The following is a 25,371-nucleotide window of genomic DNA, read 5'->3' as shown; positions in this document are numbered from 1 at the left end:
TGCCCGGTTATAGCAATCTTGCAGATTACCTGCCCGAAGATGTACATTGTGAACCCATGGACGTGCAGACACAAAGATACGAGTACGGGAAGCCTCTCGTCAAAGATGAAAGATATCTATCAACGATGATGCGAAGATTGCATGATTGGTACTTGAAAATCTGCAGAGACTCTGGGGGAGGAGTACTTTGTATGTGAAAGTTAAAAAGGAGCATGACCTCGTTGGAATTGAACTGTTGCCTGTTCCATTTGAGGAGTTCTATCAGTTTTTCAATCAATTGGCCCTCGATAAAACAACGGTCGCCTGCTACTGTTTGTAAGTAGTACTACTTCTGTCATTAAGTTTCTCTATATAGCTTAGCTCTTTCATTGCATGTATTTATAATCATCCTCACTATATTATGCAGAATGAAGATCGCCGAATTGAAGAAAACACAAGTCGGTGATATTGGGTTCATTAACACATATCTCATAGATGCAACTCAGGTTAAATTTCATGCCACAGCTACCGAGGCCAACTTGCTACGGTCGTTTGTAATAAATGAAAACAAAGATATAATACTCTTTCCTTACAACTTCAACTGAGTGTTACTGTCTTGTGCGTATTCGGTTTCCCTTATATATTAGTCAAGGTTATAGTAATGTAATTGATTAGTTATGCATGTGTGTGCAGTATCCACTATATTCTCCTAGAGATTAAGCTTGAGCAGGAACTAGTAACCATCTTAGACTCAAGACGAAAAGATCCCCAGGACTATGCAGACATGACTCAAATACTCGAGAAGTAAGTTAAATCGATCATTATCCACCATATCAGCAACTTTGTTCATTTCCTGATATATCAAGTAATTGTTTTCTTTGTCTGGCAGGGTTTGGAGAAAATTCACCAGAAAAGCTCCGGGACTGCCGATGGAGCTGCAATTTAGACACCCGAAAGTAAGTACTATAGTAGCATTTTAAGCGCATCTACTAGTCATTCAAGCGCTAGTTTCATCAATACCATTTGGCATTCTTGCTTATCAGTTTGATTAACCTCTATTTCTTGTAAAGTGGTTGTGGCAGGAACAAGGGAATGATTTCTGTGGATACTACGTTTGCGAGTCCATCCGCCACACGACCTGTGAGCGGGGCTACACTGACGAACAATATGAAGTACGTAAATAACAACATTCACAATTTTATTTTATTACCATCATTTGTGTTGAGTTTCATTCATTCATATATATATGTATTGACCCCCTTCTTTAAATTAGATGTTTCGGAAGCGGGATGAACTCCTAGAAACAGCTCGCATGCGAGCAATTCAAGAGGAATTGGCGGCATTCTTTCTTGATCACGTGATCCCTGAAGACGGAGAATTCTATGTGGACCCTGAGTCCGTATGATTATATTTGTAAGAGATAATTATTGTATATATGTAGCCGGTAGTGTCAGATAGATATACGAGAACTTGTTGTTCGACCAATCTCTCAGAGAAGGAGAGGTGGTCGATATCACTTCTCTCTGTATGCATATATGTTCATGACGATCTTCTGTTTCCTTCGTTTGCCTACTAGCTAGCTAGCGTGTCTAGTCCTCTCTATACGTATGTATAGTACGTAGCATCGACCAAGCACGGACATAAGAGAGGACACTTCTCTCTATTAATTATAGCTAGCTAACACAATATATGAAACACCTAAATTAACCCCCCAAAACCCCCAAACCCCCTCCCCCTTAAAAAAACAAAAACCCCAGCCACAGAAATGCTGACGTGGATGCCTATTGGTCCTGGTTGGTGCCACCAACCGGGACCAAAGGGTCTCCTGCCTGGGCTCTGTGCACTGCCCACGTGGAGGCCCATCAGTCCCGGTTCTGGATTGAACCGGGACTAAAGGGTCCGGGCATTAGTACCGACACTTTAGTCCCGGTTCAGGAACCGGGACTAGAGGCCCTTACGAACCGGGACTATAGGCCCTTTTTCTACCAGTGTAAGGCACCGTCCCGGCGGCGGTCCCGGGCTGCTCGGAGGCGTAGAAGTACGAAGACTTGTAAGTCTCCGGCCATGGCTACAACTGTACTACTGGCACGCCTGTCTGGGCACCCTGGCCTTCGCCGCGGCGTCCGCCACGTTTGCCATGACCACCACCCCGGATGCCCGCACCACGACCACCGGCGGCCATCCGCTTCTTGAGCTTATCATCCTTTGCGGCCTTCACTTTGACGCGGCGAGTTTGCCGCGTGGCCGAGCTGATCTTCCGAGCAAGCATGATGCTCGGATCCTCCTGCACCTCCGCCACCACCTCCATCTCCGATAGGTTCTCCGAAGGTTCCATGCGTCGGTTGCGGAAGGATGTAGAGGGTGGGAGAAAAGGGTGGTGTCGGTGTCAAAACCGGCAGATCTCGGGTAGGGGCTCCCGAACTGTGCGTCTAGGCAGGATGGTAATAGGAGGCAAGGGACACGAAGTTTTACCCAGGTTCGGGCCCTCTTGATGGAGGTAAAACCCTACGTCCTGCTTTATTAATATTGATGATATGGGTAGTACAAGAGTAGATCTACCACTAGATCAGAGAGGCTAAACCCTAGAAGCTAGCCTATGGTATAGACACCAGAGAGGGTTAGGGTTACACAAAGTCGGTTACAATGGTAGGAGATCTGCATATCCGCATCGCCAACCTTGCCTTCCACGCCAAGGAAAGTCCCTTCCGGAAACGGGACGAAGTCTTCAATCTGGTATCTTCATAGTCCAGGAGTCCGGCTGAAGTTATAGTCCGGCCATCCGGACACCCCCTAATCTAGGACTCCCTTAGTTGCCCCTGAACCAGGCTTCAATGACGACGAGTCCGGCGCGCAGTTTGTCTTCGGCATTGCAAGGCTGGTTCCTCCTCCAAGTACTTCATAGAAGATTTTGAACACAAAGATAGTGTCCGGCTCTCCAAAATAAGTTTCCACATATTGCCATATAGAGAATAATATTTACACAAATCTAATCTGCTGACGTATTCCGTAGTGTGACGCACCACAGCCAAGCCTTTATTAGAATCGTTTTACTATCCCACCTCAGCGCGTCATGCAAGGCGGTTTCCTTGGCATGTCTTGTTAAAGCAGAGATCGTGTCCCCTTATTCCGGGATTCTCATCAATACGGGCATGGGTAACCCAACCGCGCCATTGATTACGGCGCATGGAGATAAGCGAGTTTTACCAGGCTGGTGGGGACACGTAGTTGCGTCCACCCATATAAGGGGATAAGGATCCACCTTTTCACCTACGCCTTCTTCCTCCTTTGCCTATCCATTCTCGCGCACTCAAGCTCCAGCGCCCAAGTCCGCACTCCCCACCTCAACCTTCTCCAGCCATGTCCGGAGTGGGAGGCAAGTGGATGGTCTCCTCCGTCACGGAGGGACACATCAAAAAACTGAGGAAGGCCGGATACTTGTCTAACGACATCGTGTACCGGCTTCCCGAAGAGGGGCAGCTCCTCCCCACCCCAAGGCCCCATGAGAGGGTAGTGTTCCTTCCCCACTTCGTCCGTGGACTGGGCTTTCCTATCCTCCCATTCGTCTGGGGACTCATGTTCTACTACGGCTGGGATTTCCATGATCTGGCCCCGAATTTCATCCTCAACATCTCGGCGTTTATCATCGTGTGCGAGGCTTTCCTCTGCATCCGCCCCCATTTCGTCCTATGGCTCAAGACTTTTAATGTCAAGCCAAAGGTGGTGCGCAGCAACCAGGCGGAGTGCGGAGGCGCCATGGTGGGCAAGATGACCAACGTCTTATGGCTCGAGGGCTCCTTTGTGGAGACCCTGAAGGGGTGGCAATCGGGGTGGTTTTACATCACCGAGCCGCGTGACCCTGAGTGGGTCGCAGCCCCAAGTTCCGGTCCGGACCCCCAACGCGGCTCACGTCCTTGAAAGAGACGGGCCTGTCGTGGGGCAGCAAAGGAGAGGTGACTGGACTGCAAACATGCATCCAAACCCTGGTGGACAAGCAGCTCAGGCTTGTCAACGTAGTCCAGGTCATGCTCATCTGCCGGGTCCTCCCGTGTCAACAACAGGCCTTCAACCTATGGGAGTTCGACCCGACGCGGCACAGAACTGTTTTTACCTTTTACAGGGTATCCGTTTTTCATAGTTTGACTCCATGCGGGATCTAAGCTCCCTTACCTTTGATAGGATTGGCAGGAGACGTCCGGACAGATCAACTGTCCGGCTCCTTTGCCCGAAGGCCCAGCAAACGCTCGTTTGGCGAAGCTGCTGGTTCCGGCACCCCATGTGGTGCCGGAGAAGAAGGCCAAGAAGAAGGCCACGGGGACTCAAAAGAGTGCCCGGCGCCTGGAGGTGTCGGATCCCTCATCGGACGACTCCAAGACGCACTTCTCACATGAAGACGAGGAGGAGGAAGAAGAGACCCCTCCCCCTCCAGCGGGGGAAGGGAAGAAAAGGAAAGCCGCCCCAACTAGGGAGGCCGAAGAGTCCAAGAAGGGGAAAACCCTTCCTCCGGACTACTCCACCGACGCCGACGACGGTGGAGAGGAGTGGCCGCTCAGGGCCAAGCCCCTGGCTAAATCGTAAGTATCCGGATACCAGAGTAATTCATAGTATTCATTTATTTCACAGCTTTCCCTTATGTCGAATATGTTTATGCAGCCCACCCAAAGACCGGCTCGACGCATCGTCGAGCGGTTCCCTGGACTCGTCGGATGTGAATTCGCTTCCGACGGCTTCCTCCCCCTGCCCTACGGACGACGCCGAAGTGTTGTCCCAACAGGTTCCAAGCCAGGAGGAGGTGGTCCTGGAGGCGCCGCAATGCGACCTCCCGGACTCCAGGAGTAAAGGGGATAAAACCCCCCAGGGCTCCAAGTCCAGTTCTAGGCCGGACACTGCTCCGAAACCTTCAAAGGTTCCAGAGTCCGGCGGGCGACCTCCTTCCAAGAGGAGCAAGCCCACCGTGCCAGTGACCCCTGTCCAACCGGAGGCACCGGACAATCTGTTGGAGGTGCTCAAAGGCGGCTCCATCGACGAGGAGCACCGCACCATTATGAGTGCGGTGGTCCAGAAGGTTTAGTCCGCCAAGAGCGGACTGACTGAAGCTTGTACTAGCCTTTTAACAGGCTTTGAGGTAAGTAGAGAATGTGTAAATAATATTACCGCATAGACAGTAGCCCCTGACGCTCTGTGTGGCGTTCGGGGAGAAAAGCCGAAGAGAGGATCAAATAAAATTCGCAGGAGTCTAACAAAAAAGGAGTCAATATGCGTATGCAGGCTTCTCTGCTGGCGTCCGCCGCACCGACTGTGGAAGTGGATACGCTAAAGCAGAACCTCGAGCAGTCCGAGCAAGAGCTCGGGCGTGCCAAAAACCAGCTTGAGGACAAGGAAGGTAAGAAATACCTTGTTTAAATATATATATATATAAAAAAAGGTGCAATTGCAAAAAATGACAGGATTATCGTGGCTATTGTAGGGGCCACGTCGGAGGTGGCGAACATTAAGCAAGCGCTGGTCGAGGCCAAGAAGAGGGCGGCCACGGAGCGCACAGAGCGAGAGAAGTATGAGGCCCAGGTTGGCAAGGTGCAGCAAGAGCTCCAGGATCTCATGAAAAAACATGAGAGCTTGGAGCTTGACTCGAAGACGCGAGCGTCCGAGCTCGCGATGGCTATTGAAAATGCCAAGTCTGCCAAGGCCAAATCCCAGAAGACCCTCCAGGAGTTGGATGTGGTGAAAAAGATAGCGGCGGGTAAGGCATTCTTTATGCAAAGCAAACACATAAGCGTGAGTTACCTGTTACTTACCCGAATCCGGAGCTCTTCAGGAGCATTCGCAAATCTTCCCCGTAGCGTGTCCGATGCCGCCGTATTCTATCGAGCCGAGGAGGGCAGCTCAACAGAGAAGGTGTTCTGGTCTCATTATGCTGAGGCCGGACACCCCGTGCCCCTGAGCAACCAGCTGAAGCAACTGGTCGAGCTCCACAAGGCGGCCGAACAGGCCATGAAGGGCCTCATAGTTCGGCTGTGGCCTGGAGAGGCTTTGCCTGGGAGCTATTTCGGGCTGGTGTGGCGGCTGGTGTGGGCCTGTCCAAGGCTCGAAGTCATCAAGTGCTTCGTCTGCATTGAAGATGCCCATAGTGCCCTTGCCCGTGCTAAGGTGCACTGGGGCAAGCTGGATGCTGAGAAGCTTGTGAAGGACGGGCCACCGCCGGGGAAAGAGCATCACAAGCCCGAGAATTATTATACGGATGTTCTGAAGGGTGCCCGCCTTGTGGCGGATGAATGTTCCAGGGATGTAATTTTGAGTAAAACTCGCTCGTTTTGTCCTAAGCGCTGAAAACTTGTTCATATGCGCTAAGCAAAGCTGTTGGAATTTAAAATATTACCTTCTGTGCGGCTGTTTATCAATTCTGAGAGATGGCGAGTCGTCGGCTTCTGCCCCCGCGCCGCTAGTGCTGGGGTGTTCGGGGATAAACCTGAGCGCTCTTTTTCCCATGTTTGGGTCCTTCGAGGAAGGCGCTCAGCACAAGGAACAAGGCAATCGGACTATAATGCGTGAACACTCTCACTTAGCCATAGAATTCTATAATTTTAAATTTTGGCGAAGCCCCTGGTATTCGGAAGACAGAGTTCGGGGCGCTATCCACGCCTTGGCCGGACAGAGCCGACTCCTCGCTCTAAGCAGCATAAGTCTTTAAGGACTCGAAAAACCTCTCGAACAGTGACCGGCTCTCGCTTCATCATGACAGTCAGTTTTAGCTTTCTCTACTGAGGTGCTCGACCCAGCTCAACTGGGGCACAATCGCAGTAGTTCTCCTAGTGCTACCTTAGCCGATATAGCGGAACGTAAGGCACCAAAACATAGGAGCCGGGCAAACCCAACTATTGACCCAAGACATGATTCGGAGCCGATGCATATAATGCTATAAGTTCAGGGTGCCGCACTTGTTAAAGTGTTCGGACTTCTCACACCATATCGAGGGGTACTAAAGCCCCTGGCGTATTTTGGCCGTACCAAAGTGTACGGGTGCGACATGTCATTAAGGAACATATATTTGTAAAAAAAGAGTAATGCAAAAAGAGACAAAAGCTATGCATTGTTTATTAAAAAGGGCTGCGATCAAAGCGGAACGATACAAATAATGCGATAAGCAAAAGCTTGGACTATTTAACATGTCCGTTCCAGGGGCAGGCTGTGGAATGGTATGCGAAACAGGTATACTGCTCGTGATAGAGACCACCTGGGAGTTCCGTGATGCGGCATGGCTTGTCTGCTTCCCTGGTTCTTGCATTGTTTGTGCGGCAATTGAACTGCCGAACAGGCCTTCCGAAGAGTGGAGTCCTGAAAGTAAGAGAAAATTAAAAATCGGCAGCCCCTGGTGCGGTTTAAGCCGTGTTTCGGGCGTGCCGTTATGGTGCCCTCCCCCTGTACCCATGGTATTTCTAGAGCGTAGTTATGTACGCGAAGTACTGGTGTCGCTTTTTTGCGAGGGCTGGGATTTTGGCCGCATTGCTACGCCTGCTCGGAACGTGCCAGGCGGTCTTGTTGTAGGTTACTCCAGGCGCGCTTGACGGTGTCCGGACGTTTAATGGCCGGACTGGAGAACTGCCTGGAGAGGCTGCTTTGTACTTCCGCAGCAAGGGCCGCCGTGTGTTCCTCCGTTCGGAGAGAGCGTTCGGTGTTTCCATTGACCGTAATTACTCCTCGAGGGCCTGGCATCTTGAGCTTAAGGTATGCGTAGTGCAGTACCGCATTGAACTTGGCGAATGCGGTTCGCCCGTGCAGTGCGTGATAGCCACTACGGAATGGGACTATGTCGAAGATTAACTCCTTGCTTCGGAAACTATCCGGAGATCCGAAAACCACTTCAAGTGTGACTGAGCCTGTACAGTTGGCCTCTACACCTGGTATTACGCCTTTAAAGGTCGTTTTGGTGGGCTTAATCCACAAGGGATCTATGCCCATTTTCCGCATTGTATCCTGGTAAAGCAGGTTCAGGCTGCTGCCGCCGTCCATAGGGACTCTAGTGAGATGAAATCTGTCAATAATTGGGTCTAGAACCAATGCGGCGAATCCGCCATGAGGGGTACAAGTGGGATGGTCCCGTCGATCAAAGGTGATCGGGCAGGAGGACCATGGGTTGAACTTTGGGTCGACTGGCTCTATCGCGTATACGTCCCTTAACGCGCGCTTCCGCTCACTCTTGGGGATGTGGGTTGCGTATATCATGTTCACCGTCCGCACTTGTGGGGGAAAACCCTTCTGTCCACTGTTATTTGGCGGCCGGGGCTCTTCGTCGTCATCGCTATACAGCCCCTTGTCAGTATTTTCGGCATTTAACTTGACTGCCTGCTTGAACACCCAACAATCCCTATTGGTGTGATTGGCCGGCTTTTCGAGGGTGCCATGTATCTGGCACAAGCGGTCGAGTATTCGCCCCAAACTGGACGGGCTCCTAGGATTTCTTTTGAATGGCTTTTTCCGCTGACCGGATTTATAGCCTCTGAATCCGGCATTAACTGCCGTATCCTCAGCATTGTCGCCGTTAGTGAGGCGCTTCTGCTTGTTGCGACGCGACCTGCCACAACTGTCCCTGGTATCCGAATTACTAGGGTTCTTGGTCATATTGTTGCTACAAGCAAGCCAGCTGTCTTCTCCCACGCAAAAGCGGGTCATGAGTGTCGTGAGTGCTGCCGTAGATTTCGGCTTTTCCTGTCCAAGGTGTCGGGCAAGCCACTCGTCACGGATATTGTGCTTGAAGGCTGCTAGGGCCTCGGCATCCGGACAGTCGACTATTTGATTTTTCTTTGTTCGGAACCGTGTCCAGAATTGCCTGGCCGATTCCTCTGGTTGCTGAATTACGTGGCTTAGGTCATCGGTGTCTGGTGGTCGCACATAAGTGCCCTGGAAATTGTCGAGGAATGCGACTTCCAGGTCCTGCCAATAACCGATTGATCCTGCTGGCATGCTGTTAAGCCAATGCCGAGCTGGTCCTTTAAGCTTGTGTTGGAGGTATTTGATGGCGTGGAGATCATCGCCGTGGGCCATGTGGATATGAAGGAGGTAATCCTCGATCCATACCGCAGGATCTGTTGTGCCATCATATGATTCGATGTTTACGGGTTTGAAACCCTCGGGGATTTGATGATCCATTACTTCGTCTGTGAAGCATAGTGGGTGTGCGGCACCTCTGTACTGGGCTATATCACGACGTAGCTCCAATGAGCTTTGTCTACTGTGTTCAGCCCTGCCGGATTTGTGTCCGGCGTGACGGTTACCGTATCGAGTCGTGGGGCGCCCACGCGATCCGTAGATCGATCTTGTTTGCCTTGCCTTGTCCTCCAACATATCTCGCAGGTCAGGCGCATTTTCCCATGCCTTGGTACGGGGTGCGGCTTGAGTGGAGGGCCGAGAGGCCTCTCTGTCGCGACCACGAGGTGGCCGGTCGGCCGTATCAAGTGCTGGTGATGTAGGTTTAAGTGCTTCCTCCTCTAATCGGGGTAGCGACCTGCGCTTTGGTTAGCTCTTGGAGGGGCCTTCGAGTTTATGCTCTTCGGCCGCAAGGACTTCAGTCCATCTGTCGACTATCAAATCTTGATCAGCTCTAACCTGTTGTTGTTTTTTCTTGAGGCTTCTTGCTGTGGCCATAAGCCTGCGTTGAAAACGCTCTTGCTCGATGAGATCCTCTGGCACGACGAATTCATCGTCGTCGAGGCTTGCCTCGTCTTCAAAGGGAGGCGTATAGTTATCGTCCTTGACCTTTCTGTCTGTCGCTCTCTCGTGAGGGCTGGCTTCTCCATCCTCCTGTGCTGAATCTTGCTGGAGGGAGTTTAATTCGGCGCTCTCTAGAGTATTATTATCTCCCGTGCTGGAGTCACCGTACTTGCTTTGGCGGGATTTTGAGCGGCGCCGCTGACACCGGCGCTTAGGCTGTTTCTTGGAGGGGTCATCCTTCTTATGGGGTGGCCACCATGTATATGTCATATGACGAGGTGGCTTTCCAGGGCCCAATAGGCGCTGGTTCTTCATCGTCTCCTGCATCGGCGTCCATACCGTCGATGTCCTCGGAGTCGAAGTCGAGCATGTCGGTTAAATCATCGACAGTGGCTACAAAGTGGGTGGTGGGTGGGCTTTGAATTTCTTCATCGTCTTTATCCCAACCTTGCTGATCGTAGTCCGGCCAGGGCTCTCCTGATAAAGTGAGAGGCTTTAGTGTCTTCAAAATATCGCCGAAAGGCGAGTGCTGAAAGATGTCCGCGGCAGTAAACTCCATGATCGGCGCCCAATCGGATTCGATTGGCAGGGGCGCGGAGGGTTCGGAGTCCGGAGAGGAGTCCGGCTCCTTGGAGTCACGAGTCTCGCTGAGTGCGGGGCTGGTGTTCGGCTCGATCGTCGTTGGGATCGCAGCCCCCGAGGCGGCGTCCAACCACCTATCCTCGATCGGCGCAATTGGTTCCGAATTAAGGGTCGAAGCCGATGCGGGTGCGGCCTCCAGGGCACTGTTCAACGGCAGAGCTAGATCATGCTCGTCGTGACAGTGCGGCGCGCTCGGCAGTGGCTCGAATCTGTCGAGGATCAAGTCCCCGCGGATGTCAGCCGTGTAGTTTAAACTTCCAAATCTGACCTGACGACCAGGGGCATAGCTTTCGATCTGCTCCAGATGGCCAAGTGAATTGGCCCGCAGTGCGAAGCCGCCGAAGACGAAGATCTGCCCGGGGAGGAAGGTCTCACCCTGGACTGCATCGCTATTGATGATCGTAGGAGCCATCAAGCCTGACGGCGACGACACAGAGGAACTCTCAATGAAAGCACCAATGTCGGTGTAAAAACCGGCGGATCTCGGGTAGGGGTCCCGAACTGTACGTCTAGGTAGGATGGTAACAGGAGGCAAGGGACACGAAGTTTTACCCAGGTTCTGGTCCTCTTGATGGAGGTAAAACCCTACGTCCTGCTTGATTAATATTGATGATATGGGTAGTACAAGGGTATGATTGTTGTTCTGTATGCTATCCTACGGACTAAAACCCTTCGGTTTATACAGACACCGGAGAGGGTTAGGGTTACACAAAGTCGGTTACAATGGTAGGAGATCTGCATATCCATATCGCCAAGCTTGCCTTCCATGCCAAGAAAAGTCCCTTCCGGACATGGGACGAAGTCTTCAATCTGGTATCTTCATAGTCCAGGAGTCCGGCTGAAGATCTAGTCCGGCCATCCGGACACCCCTAATCCAGGACTCCCTCAGGTGGGAATTGAGTGAAGAGAGTAGGGGATTTTAGGGCGGAAACAATGTGGGTTGCTACAAAAGCATGGGCTCCGCCTTCCTTTTGGCTGGGCCAGCGGCGTCAAATTTCATCGTTTCTTATGTCCAGAATTCCGTAAAACCCATCCACGTTTGATTCTAGTTTGCAGGAAAATCATGGTCCGGACAGCCCTGCGAACCGATATAGGACCGTGTTGGATTGTTTTCATGGTCCGAACAGTACGGTTCAAAAGTATGTGTACGTGTGATTTGAGAGTCGCCGTTGGAGATGCCCAACGGTGTATATCGATCGAGACTTTGCATTGGTGGCACGTCGAATGGTTGGATGCGCCTGGATCCGTCAGTAGTGCTAGACCTCTCCAACTTCATCCCTAATGGCTCCACTTGTGGAACATACAACCAAAGATAGCAGCGGCACGGCGCAACCATATTCCGCTTCAGCGTTGCCGCATAGGACCCGGATGCACCAAAGCCACTTGCATAATAAGCAAAATACGGTTCGCCGTGTCATACATAATACTCCAAAGACATTTCTTCATATAAACTAAATTAATGATTAAAATATACTAGATCTTAATATGACATCAATGAACAATAAGCTGGACAAAGTAAGGAAGGTGGTTGATTGCCAGCACTGCACGACCACATGCAACAACAGATTGGTATAGCTAGTTCAGTCGTCGAGCTCACCAAGTTAATGCACCCAACGACTCCACGGTCGATCATTGTGAGAGTACATGGCGTTACTAATCTTCCCTGTACGCACTAATCAAGCATACTCCACCGGTAGGCATGCTCGGTCGACGGCGGCTCCTACGAATAAACCGTCTCCAAAATTAATTAATACCCCGCAACCGATTCCAACATAAAGGAACCACAATTTATGCACTGGCTAACACCAATCAGATTTATCTCTGTGGACGCAATACTTGGCAGCATCATGATACACGGCAAATTTACCTGAAAGATACTGTCTTCATATAATCTAAATCAATACTAGTTAAAATGTAGCTCATGATTTGGCAACAATGAATGTTAAACTGTGACAAGGGGACAATGTAAGGCAAGGTAGTTGATCGCCGATAGTGCACGACCACCTGCGTCATCATATGGTGTAGTTCACTAGTCGAGCTCACCAAATTAGAGAGTGTTTGGATACGTTTTAGTCCCATGACTAAAATTAGTGGGACTAAAACATGCTAGCCTCACCCATGCTTGGATCCAAATACTAAAAAATGCTAAAATCAAGTTAATGTGCATTTATTATCCTCCAAACCCTCCTATCCAGAACTCGCCTGTGTTAAAGAGAGGAGTTAAATGAGTAGATAGAGGACTAATCCACATTTTAGTAGGGGTACCCCTGACTAAAAAATTTTAGTCTCAAGACTAGTTTTAGCCCCTCTTTAGTCAGGGGTGCTTGAAACTTTAGCCTCTCAAAGAGCGACTAATTTTATTCAGACTAAAATAAATCCCTTGAATCCAAGCACCCTCTTATTGATCAACTACTCCAGGATCGGTGATTTTGAGAGTACATGTCGCTATTAATCAGCCGTGTACGAAGCCACGAATCAACCACACTCCACTGCAAGAATGCACACATGCATGCCTGGTCCATCCATCACATGCCGAATACAACATCCAACCATCTCCAAAACGTATTAATATATCCATCAACCGAATCTAACATCCAACAACAAAAATTTATGTTCTGACTCCCACTAATCGGATTTATCCATCTGGACACAGTAGGTGGTACCATGTTGGTTCAAAGCCCTATTTAAGCCCATGCACCCCTCTACGAAACTCATCACCAGTATAATCACTTAGAAAATCTAGTCATCTCATCTTCTGCAGCTGAGCTCACCACCACTACTATTGCTAGCTAGATCGAGATGGCCCGTGCTGCAGTTGCTCGGCTCGTGCTGGTCGCCCTGGTGGCGACAATGCTCCTCATAGCCACCGACGCGGCCATCTCATGCGGTCAGGTGAACTCCGCCTTGAGCCCCTGCATCTCCTATGCACGAGGCAATGGTGCCAACCCGTCTGTGGCCTGCTGCAGCGGCGTCAGGAGACTTGCAGGCGCAGTGCGAAGCACCAATGACAAGAAAACGACGTGCAACTGCATCAAGAGCGCTGCTGGTGGGCTCAACGCTGGCAAGGCCGCCGACATCCCCTCCAAGTGCAGCGTCAGCATCCCATACGCCATCAGCCCTTCCCTCGACTGCTCTACTATTCGCTAATCAACCACTGCCCACCATGGCTGCCGCATATCATGCCATCCGACGTTTCTGAGTATGCTTAAGTCACAAATACATATGAATAAACGCTCTGACCTGATCTCCATGTGAGGGAGAAAGCAGTGCGTACGCTGAGCCAGCTCTGAATGGCCGGCCACTGTCGTACTATTGTTGCTTTTTACTTTCACTCCCATTGAGGAGACACGAGACTTAATTGTACCTTGTACCATGTACACTTCTAGTATGTGGATTGTACTCATAATTATTTCTCCCAGGTACTTTACTCCACATAACAACCGTGAGAGACGATGAAAATAAAGTGAATGCATAGGACCTCTTACGGGTTTTAATTATAAGGCATCTCAAATGGCAACCCGAAAATTTTCTCCCCATCCGTCCGCGGACAGGGAACGCCATCCAATGCTAGCTTTATAAAACGAGCCAACAATTCGACCAAAACTCACGAAATTCTATCAAACGGGCTGCATGGCGGGGACAGGGGCTCCACCTTCACCCGACGTCCGATCAGGATGCCGCGGTGGTGCGGGGGCGAGGCTGGCTCCTCACCATGCAATGTCCAATATGGATGTGGCAGTTGTGCCGGGGAGGGGTTGGCTCCTGCTTCATTGATGTAGCGTGGATGCCGGCTTGGGCTTAACATGGTGGTGTGGCGGGGACAGCGGATCCACCTTCATGCACGCCGGCGATGGCGGAGAGGGCCCCATGTACGGAGCGACCGCTCCGTCATTATCTCGATCTGGCGGACAATATATTGTCCGTCAGAGCAGCCACCTTGAGGGGTCGGTGCGGCTACAGCGGTGGCTCATGTGGATGCGGGGGCATTGCCTGGTCCTCCTCGTCACCGGAGGAAATGACGATCTCCTACTTGGTGGGGGAGCCAGCAGCCGTGGATGCTGATGGGCTAGGAGAGTGTGGGCGGCGGCACCAAGAACCATCAGAGGATGAGCTTCCGCCTACTACATCTGCCGGAGCGGAGCACCACGACTTTGGAATCGCCTGAGCTTGGGTCGAAGAGGGGGGGGGGGAGGGGCTCAGGAACAAAGAAGGGGGAGGGGAGGGGCCGGTGCTCAGGGAGGGGGACTGCGGCTATGTGCACTGCCGACGCATAGTTTAAAGAGCCGCGGCGCAGGCCAAGGAAAGGGGTTGTCCACTTCAATGCGGCACAATGACCGGAGTTGGTTCCTCGGGAACATGCGTCAGCATTGAAGCGGGAGCTATCGAGAGGTCACGTCGGTCTGCGCCGCCCTCCCTCCCTCCTGTCACATCACGACATCAATGTCGGCCGCTGCATGCTCCAGGCCGGCATGCATGCGGCGTGGTAAGTGATGTCAATTGAAACCGCGTCGGTATTTCCCGAAAGAGGAAGGGATGATGCAGTATAGCTACGGTAGGTATTTCCCTTAGTTATGAAACCAAGATATGAATCTAGTAGGAGAACCAAGCAACATTATGTAAACGGTATCTTCACACAAAGAAGAGGGGTTGTCAATCCCTCCTAGGAAACGGCGCCAAAAATTGGCAAGTTGACGCGAGAATATTTGTGATAGATTGGATAAATAGCTCTAGGTAAAATATAAATAAAATAAGTAATAAAAAATGCAGCAAAATATTTTGGGTCTTTGTAATAATAGATCTGAAAAGAAAAATGAATAAAATAGATCTCAAAGCAAATATGATAAAAAATAGACCGGGGGGGCGTAGATTTCACTAGTGGTTGCTCTCAAGAAATAGCATATGGTGGGTAAAGAAATTACTGTTGGGAAATTGATAGAAGATTGAATAATTATGACGATATCCAAGGCGGGCATCACATCCAATATTAATAGATCGACTCCTGCCTGCATCTACTACTATTACTCCACACATCGACTGCTATCCAGCATGCATCTCGTGTATTAAATTCATGGAGAAACGGAGTAATGAAATAAGAACGATGACATGATGTAGACAAGATCTATTCATGTAGGAATAGCCCCCATCTTGTTATCCTTAATAGCAATGATACATGTGTGTCTTTCTACCCCTTCTGTCACTGGGAACGAATACCTCAAGATTGAACTCATCACAAAGCATCTCTTCCCATGGCAAGAAAAATCGATCTAGTTGGCCTAACTAAACCAAAGATTTGAAGAAGTAGTACGAGGCTATAGATAATCATGCATATAAGAGATCAAAGGAGACACAAATAATATTCATGGATATAGATTTGATCATAAACTCAAAGTTTATCGGATCCCAACAAACACACCGCAAAAAGCGTTACATAAAATAGATGTCCAAGAGACCATTGTATTGAGAATCAAAAGACAGAGAACAAGCCATCTAGCTACTGCCTACGGACCGGTAGGGCTATGGTGGACTATTCACACATCATCGGAGAGGCACCAATGAGAATGATGAACCCCTCCATGACGGTGTTAGATTGGATCTCGTGGTTCTGGAACTTGCGGCAACTCGAATTGTGGTTCGTCGGATCCCCTAGGGTTTCTGGAATATTTGTTAATTTATAGGGTAAAGAGGCGGTGCAGGGGGACTACGTGGGGGCGGGCGGCACACCCCCTGGGCGCGCCTAGGCTCCTGGGCGTGCCCTGGTGGGTTGTGCTCCCCACGGGTCTCCCCTCTGGTACTTTCTTGGCCCATACAGGTCTTCTGGTCCAGAAAAAATCTCCAAAACTCTCACTGCGTTTGGACTTCGTTTGGTACTGATATTCTACTAAGTAAAAAACTAGCAAAAAACAGGAATTGGCACTGGGCACTATGTCAATAGGTTAGTCCCAAAATATGATATAAAGGTGCCATAAAATGATTGTAAAATATCCAAGAATGATAATATAACACCATGGAATAATGAAAAATTATAGATACGTTGGAGATGTATCAGCATCCCCAGGCTTCATTCATGCTCGTCCTCGAGTAGGTAAATGATAAAAACAGAATTTTTGATGTGGAAGGCTGCCTAACATGTTCATCGCACAACAGCTCGTCCTCCTGCTTGTTGAAGCTTTCTCGTCTACCCTTCTTCTTCGAATCGCCGGTTGTATCATCCGGATCATCGTCCTCGCTGTCCTCCTCCTCCTCCTCCTCCTCACCCTCATCCTATTGTTGCTTTCCAGCGCGCAAAATGGTGTTGTCGTTGTGTGCCCATGCCAGTCTGCGTGTAAGACAGTTGCGTGCCCGTTTGGGTGTAGGTTTGCTGTTACGCGTAGTTGCCAGACTGGGTGGGATCCGAGTCTTCCACTGGTCCGTCCTCATAGCCACATTCTCCTCCTTCGCCTCTGTCATGGATGATGTCAAGCATCTCCCTGTCTGGGCCGTCATACGCTGGGTCCCCCGCTCTAGGCATTGTAGCGAACATCGTGCGAGCACCCATCTACTGCCCGCCCGCCGTCCACGCCCGGACAAGTATCAGCGAAGAACACTCGGAAAAGAGTGGCGCCACGTTTACCTCGACCATGTAAGGCACCCTCCCGGCGCCGGTCCCGGGCTGCTTGGAGGCATAGAAGTACAAAGACTTGTAAGGCTCCGGCCACGGCTACACATGTACTATTGGCGCGCCTGTCTGGGCACCCTGGCCTTCGCCAAGGTGTCTGCCACGTTTGCCATGATCACCACCCCGGATGCCAGCACCACGACCACTGGCGGCCATCCGCTTCTTGAGCTTATCTTCCTTTGCGGCCTTCACTTTGATGCAGCGAGTTTGCCACGTGGCCGAGCTGATCTTCCGAGCAAGCATGATGCTCGGATCCTCCTGCACATCCGCCGCCACCTCCATCTCCGATAGGTTCTCCGAAGGTTCCATGCGTCGGTGGCAGAAGGATGTAGAGGGTGGGAGAAAAGGGTGGGAATTGAGTGAAGAGAGTAGGGGATTTTAGGGCGGAAACAGTGTGGGTTGCTACAAAAGCATGGGCTCCGCCTTCCTTTTGGGTGGGCCAGCAGCGTCAAATTTCATCATTTCTTATGTCAAGAATTCCGTAAAACCCATCCATGTTTGATTCTGGTTTGCAGGAAAATCATGGTCTGGACAGCCCTGCGAACCGATATAGGACCGTGTTGGATTGTTTTCATGGTCCGAACAGTACGGTTGAAAAGTATGTGTACGTGTTTTGAGAGTCGCTGTTGGAGATGCCCAACGGTGTATATCGATCGAGACTTTGCAATGGTGGCACGTCGAATCCCTCCTAGGTAACGGCGCCAGAAATTGGCAAGTTGACGGGAGAATATTTGTGATAGATTGGATAAATAGCTCTCGATAAATAAAATAAGTAATAAAAAATGCTGCAATATATTTTGAGCCTTTGGAATAATAGATCCGAAAATAATAGCAAATAAAAACAGCACTCCTACCTGGGGCCGTAGATTTCACTAGTGGTTGCTCTCAAGAAATAGCACACTGTGGGTAAAGAAATTATTGTTGGCCAATTGATAGAAGATTGAATAATTATGACGTTATCCAAGGCAATGATCAATATATAGGCATCACATCCAAGATTACTAGACCGACTCCTGCCTGCATCTACTACTATTACTCCACACATCGACTGCTATCCAGCATGCATCTAGTGTATTAAATTCATGGAGAAACAGAGTAATGAAATAAGAACGATGACATGATGTAGATGAGATCTATTCATGAAGGAATAGCCCCCATCTTGTTATCCTTAATAGCAACGATAGATGCATGTCTTGCTTTCCCTTCTGTCACTGGGAACGAATACCTCAAGATTGAACTCATCACAAAGCATCTCTTCCCATGGCAAGAAAAATCGATGTAGTTGGCCTAACTAAACCAAAGATTTGAAGAAGAAATACGAGGCTATAAATAATCATGCATATAAGAGATCAAAGAAGACACAAATAATATTCATGGATACAGATCTGATCATAAACTCAAAGTTCATCAGATCTCAACAAACACACCGCAAAAAGAGTTACATCAAATAGATGTCCAAGAGACCATTGTATTGAGAACCAAAAGATAGAGAACAAGCCATCTAGCTACTACCTACGGACCCGTAGGTGTATGGTGGACTATTCTCACATCACCGGAGAGGCACCAATGAGGATGATGAACCCGTCCATGACGGTGTTAGATTGGATCTTGTGGTTCTGGAACTTGCGGCGGCTGGAATTGTGTTTCGGCGAATCCCCTAGGGTTTTTGGAATATTTGGTAATTTATAGGGCGAAGAGGCGGTGTAGGGGACTATGTGGGGGCGGGCAGCACGCCCCCTGGACGCGCTTGGGCTCCTGGGCATGCCCTGGTTGGTTGTGCTCCCCACGGGCCTCCCCTCTGGTACTTTGTTGGCCCATACGGTGTCTTATGTTCTAGAAAAAATCTGCAAAACTTTCACTATATTTGGACTCCGTTTGGTACTGATATTCTACTAAGTAAAAAACTAGCAAACAACAGCAACTGGCACTGGGCACTATGTCAATAGGTTAGTCCCAAAAAATGATATAAAGTTGCTATAAAATTATTGTAAAATATCCAAGAATGATAATATAACACCATGGAACAATAAAAAATTATAGATGCGTTGGAGACGTATCAGCATCCCCAAGCTTAATTCATGCTCGTCCTCGAGTAGGTAAATGATAAAAACAAAATTTTTGATGTGGAAGGCTGCCTAACATGTTCATCACATATTCTTTGTTTTGTAGCATGGACATTTGTACTTTTATATGGTTCAAAGCAACAGTCTTTTGAAATGAAGATTTCTATACTCAAGCATATCAACAAGCAACCATGTCTTTCAAAATATCAACACTAAAGAAAGCTATCCCTAGCCCATCATGCTCAATCATTTATCCATTCATGAAACACACTCGCATATTAGCTACATCCAATGCTCAAGTATGATCATAGTGCAACCTAGTTGGTGCTTTAGAAGAGAAGATGGAGACTCCAATTAAAAAATTATATAAAGTAAATAGATAGACCCTTCGTAGAGGGAAGTAGAGATTTTTAGAGGTGCCAGGGCTCAAAGCTTAAATTGAGAGATCAATTTTTTTGAGAGACATACTTTTCCGGTAAACGAAAACGAGTGAGTAATCCCAACACTTTTCATGCAACATATATCATAGGCGGTTCTCAAATAGAAAATAAAGTTTATTCTTTTTTCCACCATTTTTTCACAATCATGGCTAGCTGTATCCACGGGTGCCTTCCATACCAACACTTTCCAAGGAATTTATTATTTTACAACATAAAGTAAATTCATTTTTCATTTCGGGACTGGGCATCCCTACTACCACCGTACTCTCGTGCAATGACAAGTGAATAAACACAAATCTTGAGAATAACACATCTACCATGGAAAATATTGGCCACCCCCTGCCGCTTCATGAGCGGTATGAGCAAAAAAAGGAAGTTAATTTTGAAAATTAGAGATGGCACATACAAATTTGCTTAGAACGACACGAAAATACCGCCTATATGTATGTATGGTGGACTCATATGGCAAAATTGGGTTTAAAGATTTTGGATGCACAAGTAGTATTTCTACTATGGAGGCTAGCAAATTGATTGAGAAGCAACCAACCAAGAAAGGAAAAATCACATAAGAGAGCATTAAGCATAACTAACACCGAATAATGCACCATAAGTAGGATGTAATTTCATCGCATAACTATTGACTTTCTTCCTTCCATAGGGAATCACAAACCTTAACACCAATATTCTTAGTAAAGCAGAATTTCTCACCAACATGACTCATATATCACTATCATCATATCTCAAAACTATTACAAAGAATCAAGTTTATTTTGTCCAATGATCTTCATAAATATTTTAATTATATCCCCCTTGAATATTAATCACTTTGGGACTAGTTTCATATGTTGCAATTGCTATTGGATAGCTCAAACAAATTTAAGTGAAGAACATGAGCATAATTTTTTTGTCACTCAAAATAATATAAGTGAAGCACGAGAGAATTTCTTCAAAATATTAAAGCACACCATGCTCATAAAGATATAAGTGAAGCACTAGAGCAATTCCATAGCTCAAAAAATTTAAGTGAAACATAAAGAGCAATTCTAACAAATCATAACATAATTTTGGATCTCTCAAATAGGGGTGTCCAACAAGGATACTTATGAAAACTAAAAAGCAAAACAAGAAAAGACTCATATAATACAAGATGCTCCAAGCAAAGCTCATGATATGTGATGAATAAAAATATAGCTCCGAGTAAAATACCGATGGTCGTTGGAAGAAAGAGGGGATGCCTTTCGGGGCATCCCCAAGCTTAGTTGCTTGCTTCTCCTTGAATAATATCTTGGGGTGCCTTGGGGAATCCCCAAGCTTAGGCTCTTTTCACTCGTTATCCCTTCATCCATCATGACCTCACCCAAAACATGAAAACTTCAATCACACAAAACTTAACAAAACCTTCATGAGATCCGTTAGTATAATAAAGCAAATCACTACTATAAGTACTGTTGCAAACCCGTTCATATTTCATTATTGCATTATACCTACAATATTCCAACTTTACCATGTCTTATATCCCCCGATACAATCCATAGATTCATCAAATAAGCACACAACACAACGGAAACAGAATCTATCAAAAACCGAACAGTCTATAGTAATCTGGAAACTTCATATACTTCTGTAACTCCAAAGATTCTGGAAAATTAGGACGATGTAGGAAATTTGTAAATCAATCTGGTGTACAAAAATCAGGATATTATCATGCTTCTGTAATTTACAAAAATTATTTTACTAGACGCGAAAGTTTATGTTTTCCAACAAGATCAAATCAACTATCACCAAACATAATCCCAAAGGCTTTACTTGGCACAAACACTGTTTAAAATATAAAAACAATCATAATAGTAGCATAATTGTGTGAACACTGAAGAACAAAAAGAAAAAGGCAAAAATAAAATTTATTCATTGGGCTGCCTCCCAACAAACACTATTGTTTTATGCCCCTAGCTAGGCATAATGCATAGATTCAAGTATTGCCATCTTTGGTTTCCAATTCCTCAATCACACAACCAACATTCTTCAAAAATTTGGCATGCATATTTTCAATAATAATACTTCTAGGAATAAGATTGAATAATTCATTTTTGCAGGTAGAGTCTTTCACAACTTCATCTTAAGATCCTCTATGTTATTATTAGAAGTCAGACCCTTGGTCTTAGTGACTTGAGTAGTCTTGCCAATTTTTACGGGAGTTTTTTCAATAGTTTTAGCGGAAGCAAAAGCCGAGCTTAAATTACTAAAAAAATTCCAACTTATCAATCTGAGAAGGACACTCTCCAATTCTTTCATTAATTATGGTTTCCTTTTCCCTTAGTAATTTGAGAACATGACCAACTTTTGACCCAAATTTATTGGCAAGATTATGCATCTTTGTATCTAAGTTTTCAATTTTCTCTAAGGTGACCATCTTCTTTTCAATAGCATCTAATATTTGCATAACATGCTCAAGAGTTAAGATTGTTTCAATAATAATGATAGGTGGTGCACCCACTAGATCTCCCATGGCATTAAAAGCATCCAAATATGGACACACCAAGAAATTCCCACCGGTAATCGTATTAAGGACGAATATATACCAAGCGGTTATGCCCTCGTAAAAACTACGAAGAAGAACGATGGAAGATTGCTTATGAATAGATCTATTATGATCATTGCAAATTCTATACCGAGTGTCTTTTAGATTCTCCCCTACCATTTGTTTAAAATTAAGAACCTCATTCTCGGGGGTACATGAAACAGAGGAAGAACTAGCCATAACGACAAAGCAAGCAAGATTGCAAACAAAACAGATCTGACGAGAAAAAGGCGAACGAAAGGAAGGCTAATAAAATGGCAAACTTTTGTGTAGTGGGGGAGATGAAAATGAAAGGCAAATGGCAAATAATGTCAATTTCAAGGAGATGAGACTGTGTCGGTATTTCCCCATAAAGGAAGGGATGATGCATGATAGCTACAGTAGGTATTTCCCCTCAGTTATGAAACCAAGGTATCAATCCAGTAGGAGAACCAAGAAATACTAAGTAAACGGTACCTGCACAGAAAGAACAAATACTTGCAACCCAACACGTAAGAGGGGTTGTCAATCCCTCCTTGTTAACGGCGCCAGAAATTGGGAAGTTGACGGGAGTATATTTGTGATAGATTGGATAAATAGCTCTCGATAAAATGTGAAATAAAATAAAGAATAAAAAAGTGCAGCAAGGTATTTTTGGGTTTTTGGAATAATAGATCTGAAAATAAAAGCGAATAAAAATAGATCTCAAAGCAAATATGATAAAGAATAGACCCGGGGGACGTATATTTCACTAGTGGCTTCTCTCAATAAATAGCACACAATGGGTAAATAAATTACTGTTGCGCAATTGATAGAAGATTGAATAATTATGACGATATCCAAGGCAATGATCAATATATAGGCATCACGTTCAATATTAGTAGACCGACTCCTACCTGCATCTAATACTATTACTCCAAACATCGACCGTTATCCAACATGCATCTAGTCTATTAAGTGAAGGAAATATGCCCTAGAGGCAAAAATAAAGTTGTTATTTATATTTCCTTATATCATGATAAATGTTTATTATTCATGCTAGAATTGTATAAACCGGAAACTTAGTACATGCGTTAATACATAGACAAACAAAGTGTCACTTGTTTGCCTCTACTTGACTAGCGCGTTGAATCAATGATGGTTATGTTTCCTAACCATAGACATGAGTTGTCATTTGATTAACGGGATAAAATCATTAGAGAATGATGTGATTGACTTGACCCATCCGTTAGCTTAGCACGATGATCGTTTAGTTTGTTTCTATTGCTTTCTCCATAACTCCCGAATACCGGAGGAACACTTTGTGTGCTACCAAACGTCACAACGTAACTGGGTGATTATAAAGGTGCTCTACAGGTGTCTCCGATGGTGTTTGTTGAGTTGGCATGGATCAAGATTAGGATTTGTCACTCCGATTGTCGAAGAGGTATCTCTGGGCCCTTTCGTTAATGCACATCACTATAAGCCTTGCAAGCAATTTAGCTAATTAGTTAGTTATAGGATGTAGCATTACGGAACGAGTAAAGAGACTTGTCGGTAATGAGATTGAACTAGGTATTGAGATACCGACGATCGAATCTCGGGCAAGTAACATAGCGATGACAAAGGGAACAACGTATACCGTTATGCGGTCTTGACCGATAAAGATCTTCATAGAATATGTAGGAACCAATATGAGCATCCAGGTTCCGCTATTGGTTATAGACCAAAAGTGTGTCTCGGTCATGTCTTCATAGTTCTCAAACCCGTAGGGTCCGCACGCTTAACGTTCGGTGACGATCGGTATTATGAGTTTTTGTGTTTTGATGTACCAAAGGTAGTTCGGAGTCCTGGATTTGATCACGGACATGACGAGGAGTCCCATAATGGTCGAGACATAAAGATCGATATATTGGAAGCCTATATTTGGACATTGGAATGGTTCCGAGTGGTTCGGGCATTTTTCCGGAGTATTGGGAGGTTACCGGAACCCCCCGGGGAGTATATGGGCCTTATTGCGCCTTTAGTGGAATAGAGGAGAGGGAATGGAAAAGAGGGAGGTGCGCCCCCAAGCCCAATCCGAATTGGGAGGGGGCCGGCCCCCCTTTCCTTCCTCCCTCTCTCCTCCTTCATTCCTATCCTACTCTTATTTCGAAGGGCTCCTACTTCTCCTAGGAAAGGGGGGAATCCTACTCCCGGAAGGAGTAGGACTCCCCTAGGGCATGCCAAAGAGAGGGCCGGCCCTCCCCCTCCTCCACTCCTTTATATACGGGGGAGGGGGCACCCCATGGACACACAAGTTGATCATTGATCTTTAGTCGTGTGCGGTGCCCCCCTCCACCATAATCCACCTCGCTTATGTCGTAGCGGTGCTTAGGAGAAGCCCTGTTCCAATAGCATCATCATCACCGTCATCACGCCATCGTCCTGACGAAACTCTCCCTCGAAACTCTACCGGATCGTGAGTTTGCGGGACGTCACCGAGCTGAACGTTTGCAGATCGCAGAGGTGACGTACGTTCGGTACCAGGGATTGGTCGATTGTGAAGACGTACGACTACGTCAACCGCGTTTTCATAACGCTTCCGCTTACGGTCTACGAGGGTACGTGGACGACACTCCTCCCTCTCGTTGCTATGCATCACCATGATCTTGCGTGTGCGTAGGAATTCTTTTTAAATTACCACGTTCCCCATCAGTGGTATCAGAGCCAGGTTTATGCGTAGATGTTATATGCACGAGTATAACACAAGGAGTTGTGGGCGTGGGTATATACATATTGCTTGCCGTCACTAGTTGATTCTTGATTCAGCGGCATTGTTGGATGAAGTGGCCCAGACCGACTTACGTGTACGCTTATGCGGGACTAGTTCTACTGACGTGCTTCGCACATACGTGGCTAGTGGGTGTCTGTTTCTCCAGCTTTAGTTGAATCGGATTCAATGAACAGGGTTCTTTCTGAAGATCAAAAAGCAATCACTATACCGCGTTGTGGTTTTTGATGCGTAGGTAAGAACGGTTCTTGCTCAGCCCGTAGCAGCCACGTAAAACTTGCAACAAAAAAGTAGAGGATGTCTAACTTGTTTTTGCATGGCATGTTGTGATGTAATATGGTCAAGACATGATGCTAAATTTTATTGTATGAGATGATCATGTTTTGTTACACAGTTAGCGGCAACAGGCAGGAGCCATATGGTTGTCACTTTATTGTCTGAAATGCAATCGCCATGTAATTGCTTTACTTTATCACTAAGCGGTAGCAATAGTCATAGAGGCAATAGTTTGCGAGATGACAACGATGCTTCGATGGAGATCAAGGTGTGAAGCCGGTGACGATGGCGATCATGACGGTGCT

At 47.1% G+C, this 25,371-nt stretch overlaps 1 protein-coding gene across 1 annotated transcript; it reads left to right on the top strand.

Moving 5' to 3' along the window:
* Positions 1-13,026: 13,026 nt before the first annotated feature.
* Positions 13,027-13,741, top strand: LOC125542482 (non-specific lipid-transfer protein 4.3-like). Its single transcript, XM_048705535.2, has one exon. The coding sequence runs from the start codon at positions 13,123-13,125 to the stop codon at positions 13,468-13,470; it is 348 nt and encodes a 115-aa protein (XP_048561492.1). The 5' UTR covers positions 13,027-13,122; the 3' UTR covers positions 13,471-13,741.
* Positions 13,742-25,371: the final 11,630 nt, after the last annotated feature.

Source organism: Triticum urartu, chromosome 3A (assembly GCF_056163025.1).
Source record: "Triticum urartu cultivar PI428250 chromosome 3A, HENAU_Tu73, whole genome shotgun sequence".
NCBI lineage: Eukaryota > Viridiplantae > Streptophyta > Magnoliopsida > Poales > Poaceae > Triticum > Triticum urartu.
This window is presented reverse-complemented; position numbering and strand designations above follow the sequence as displayed.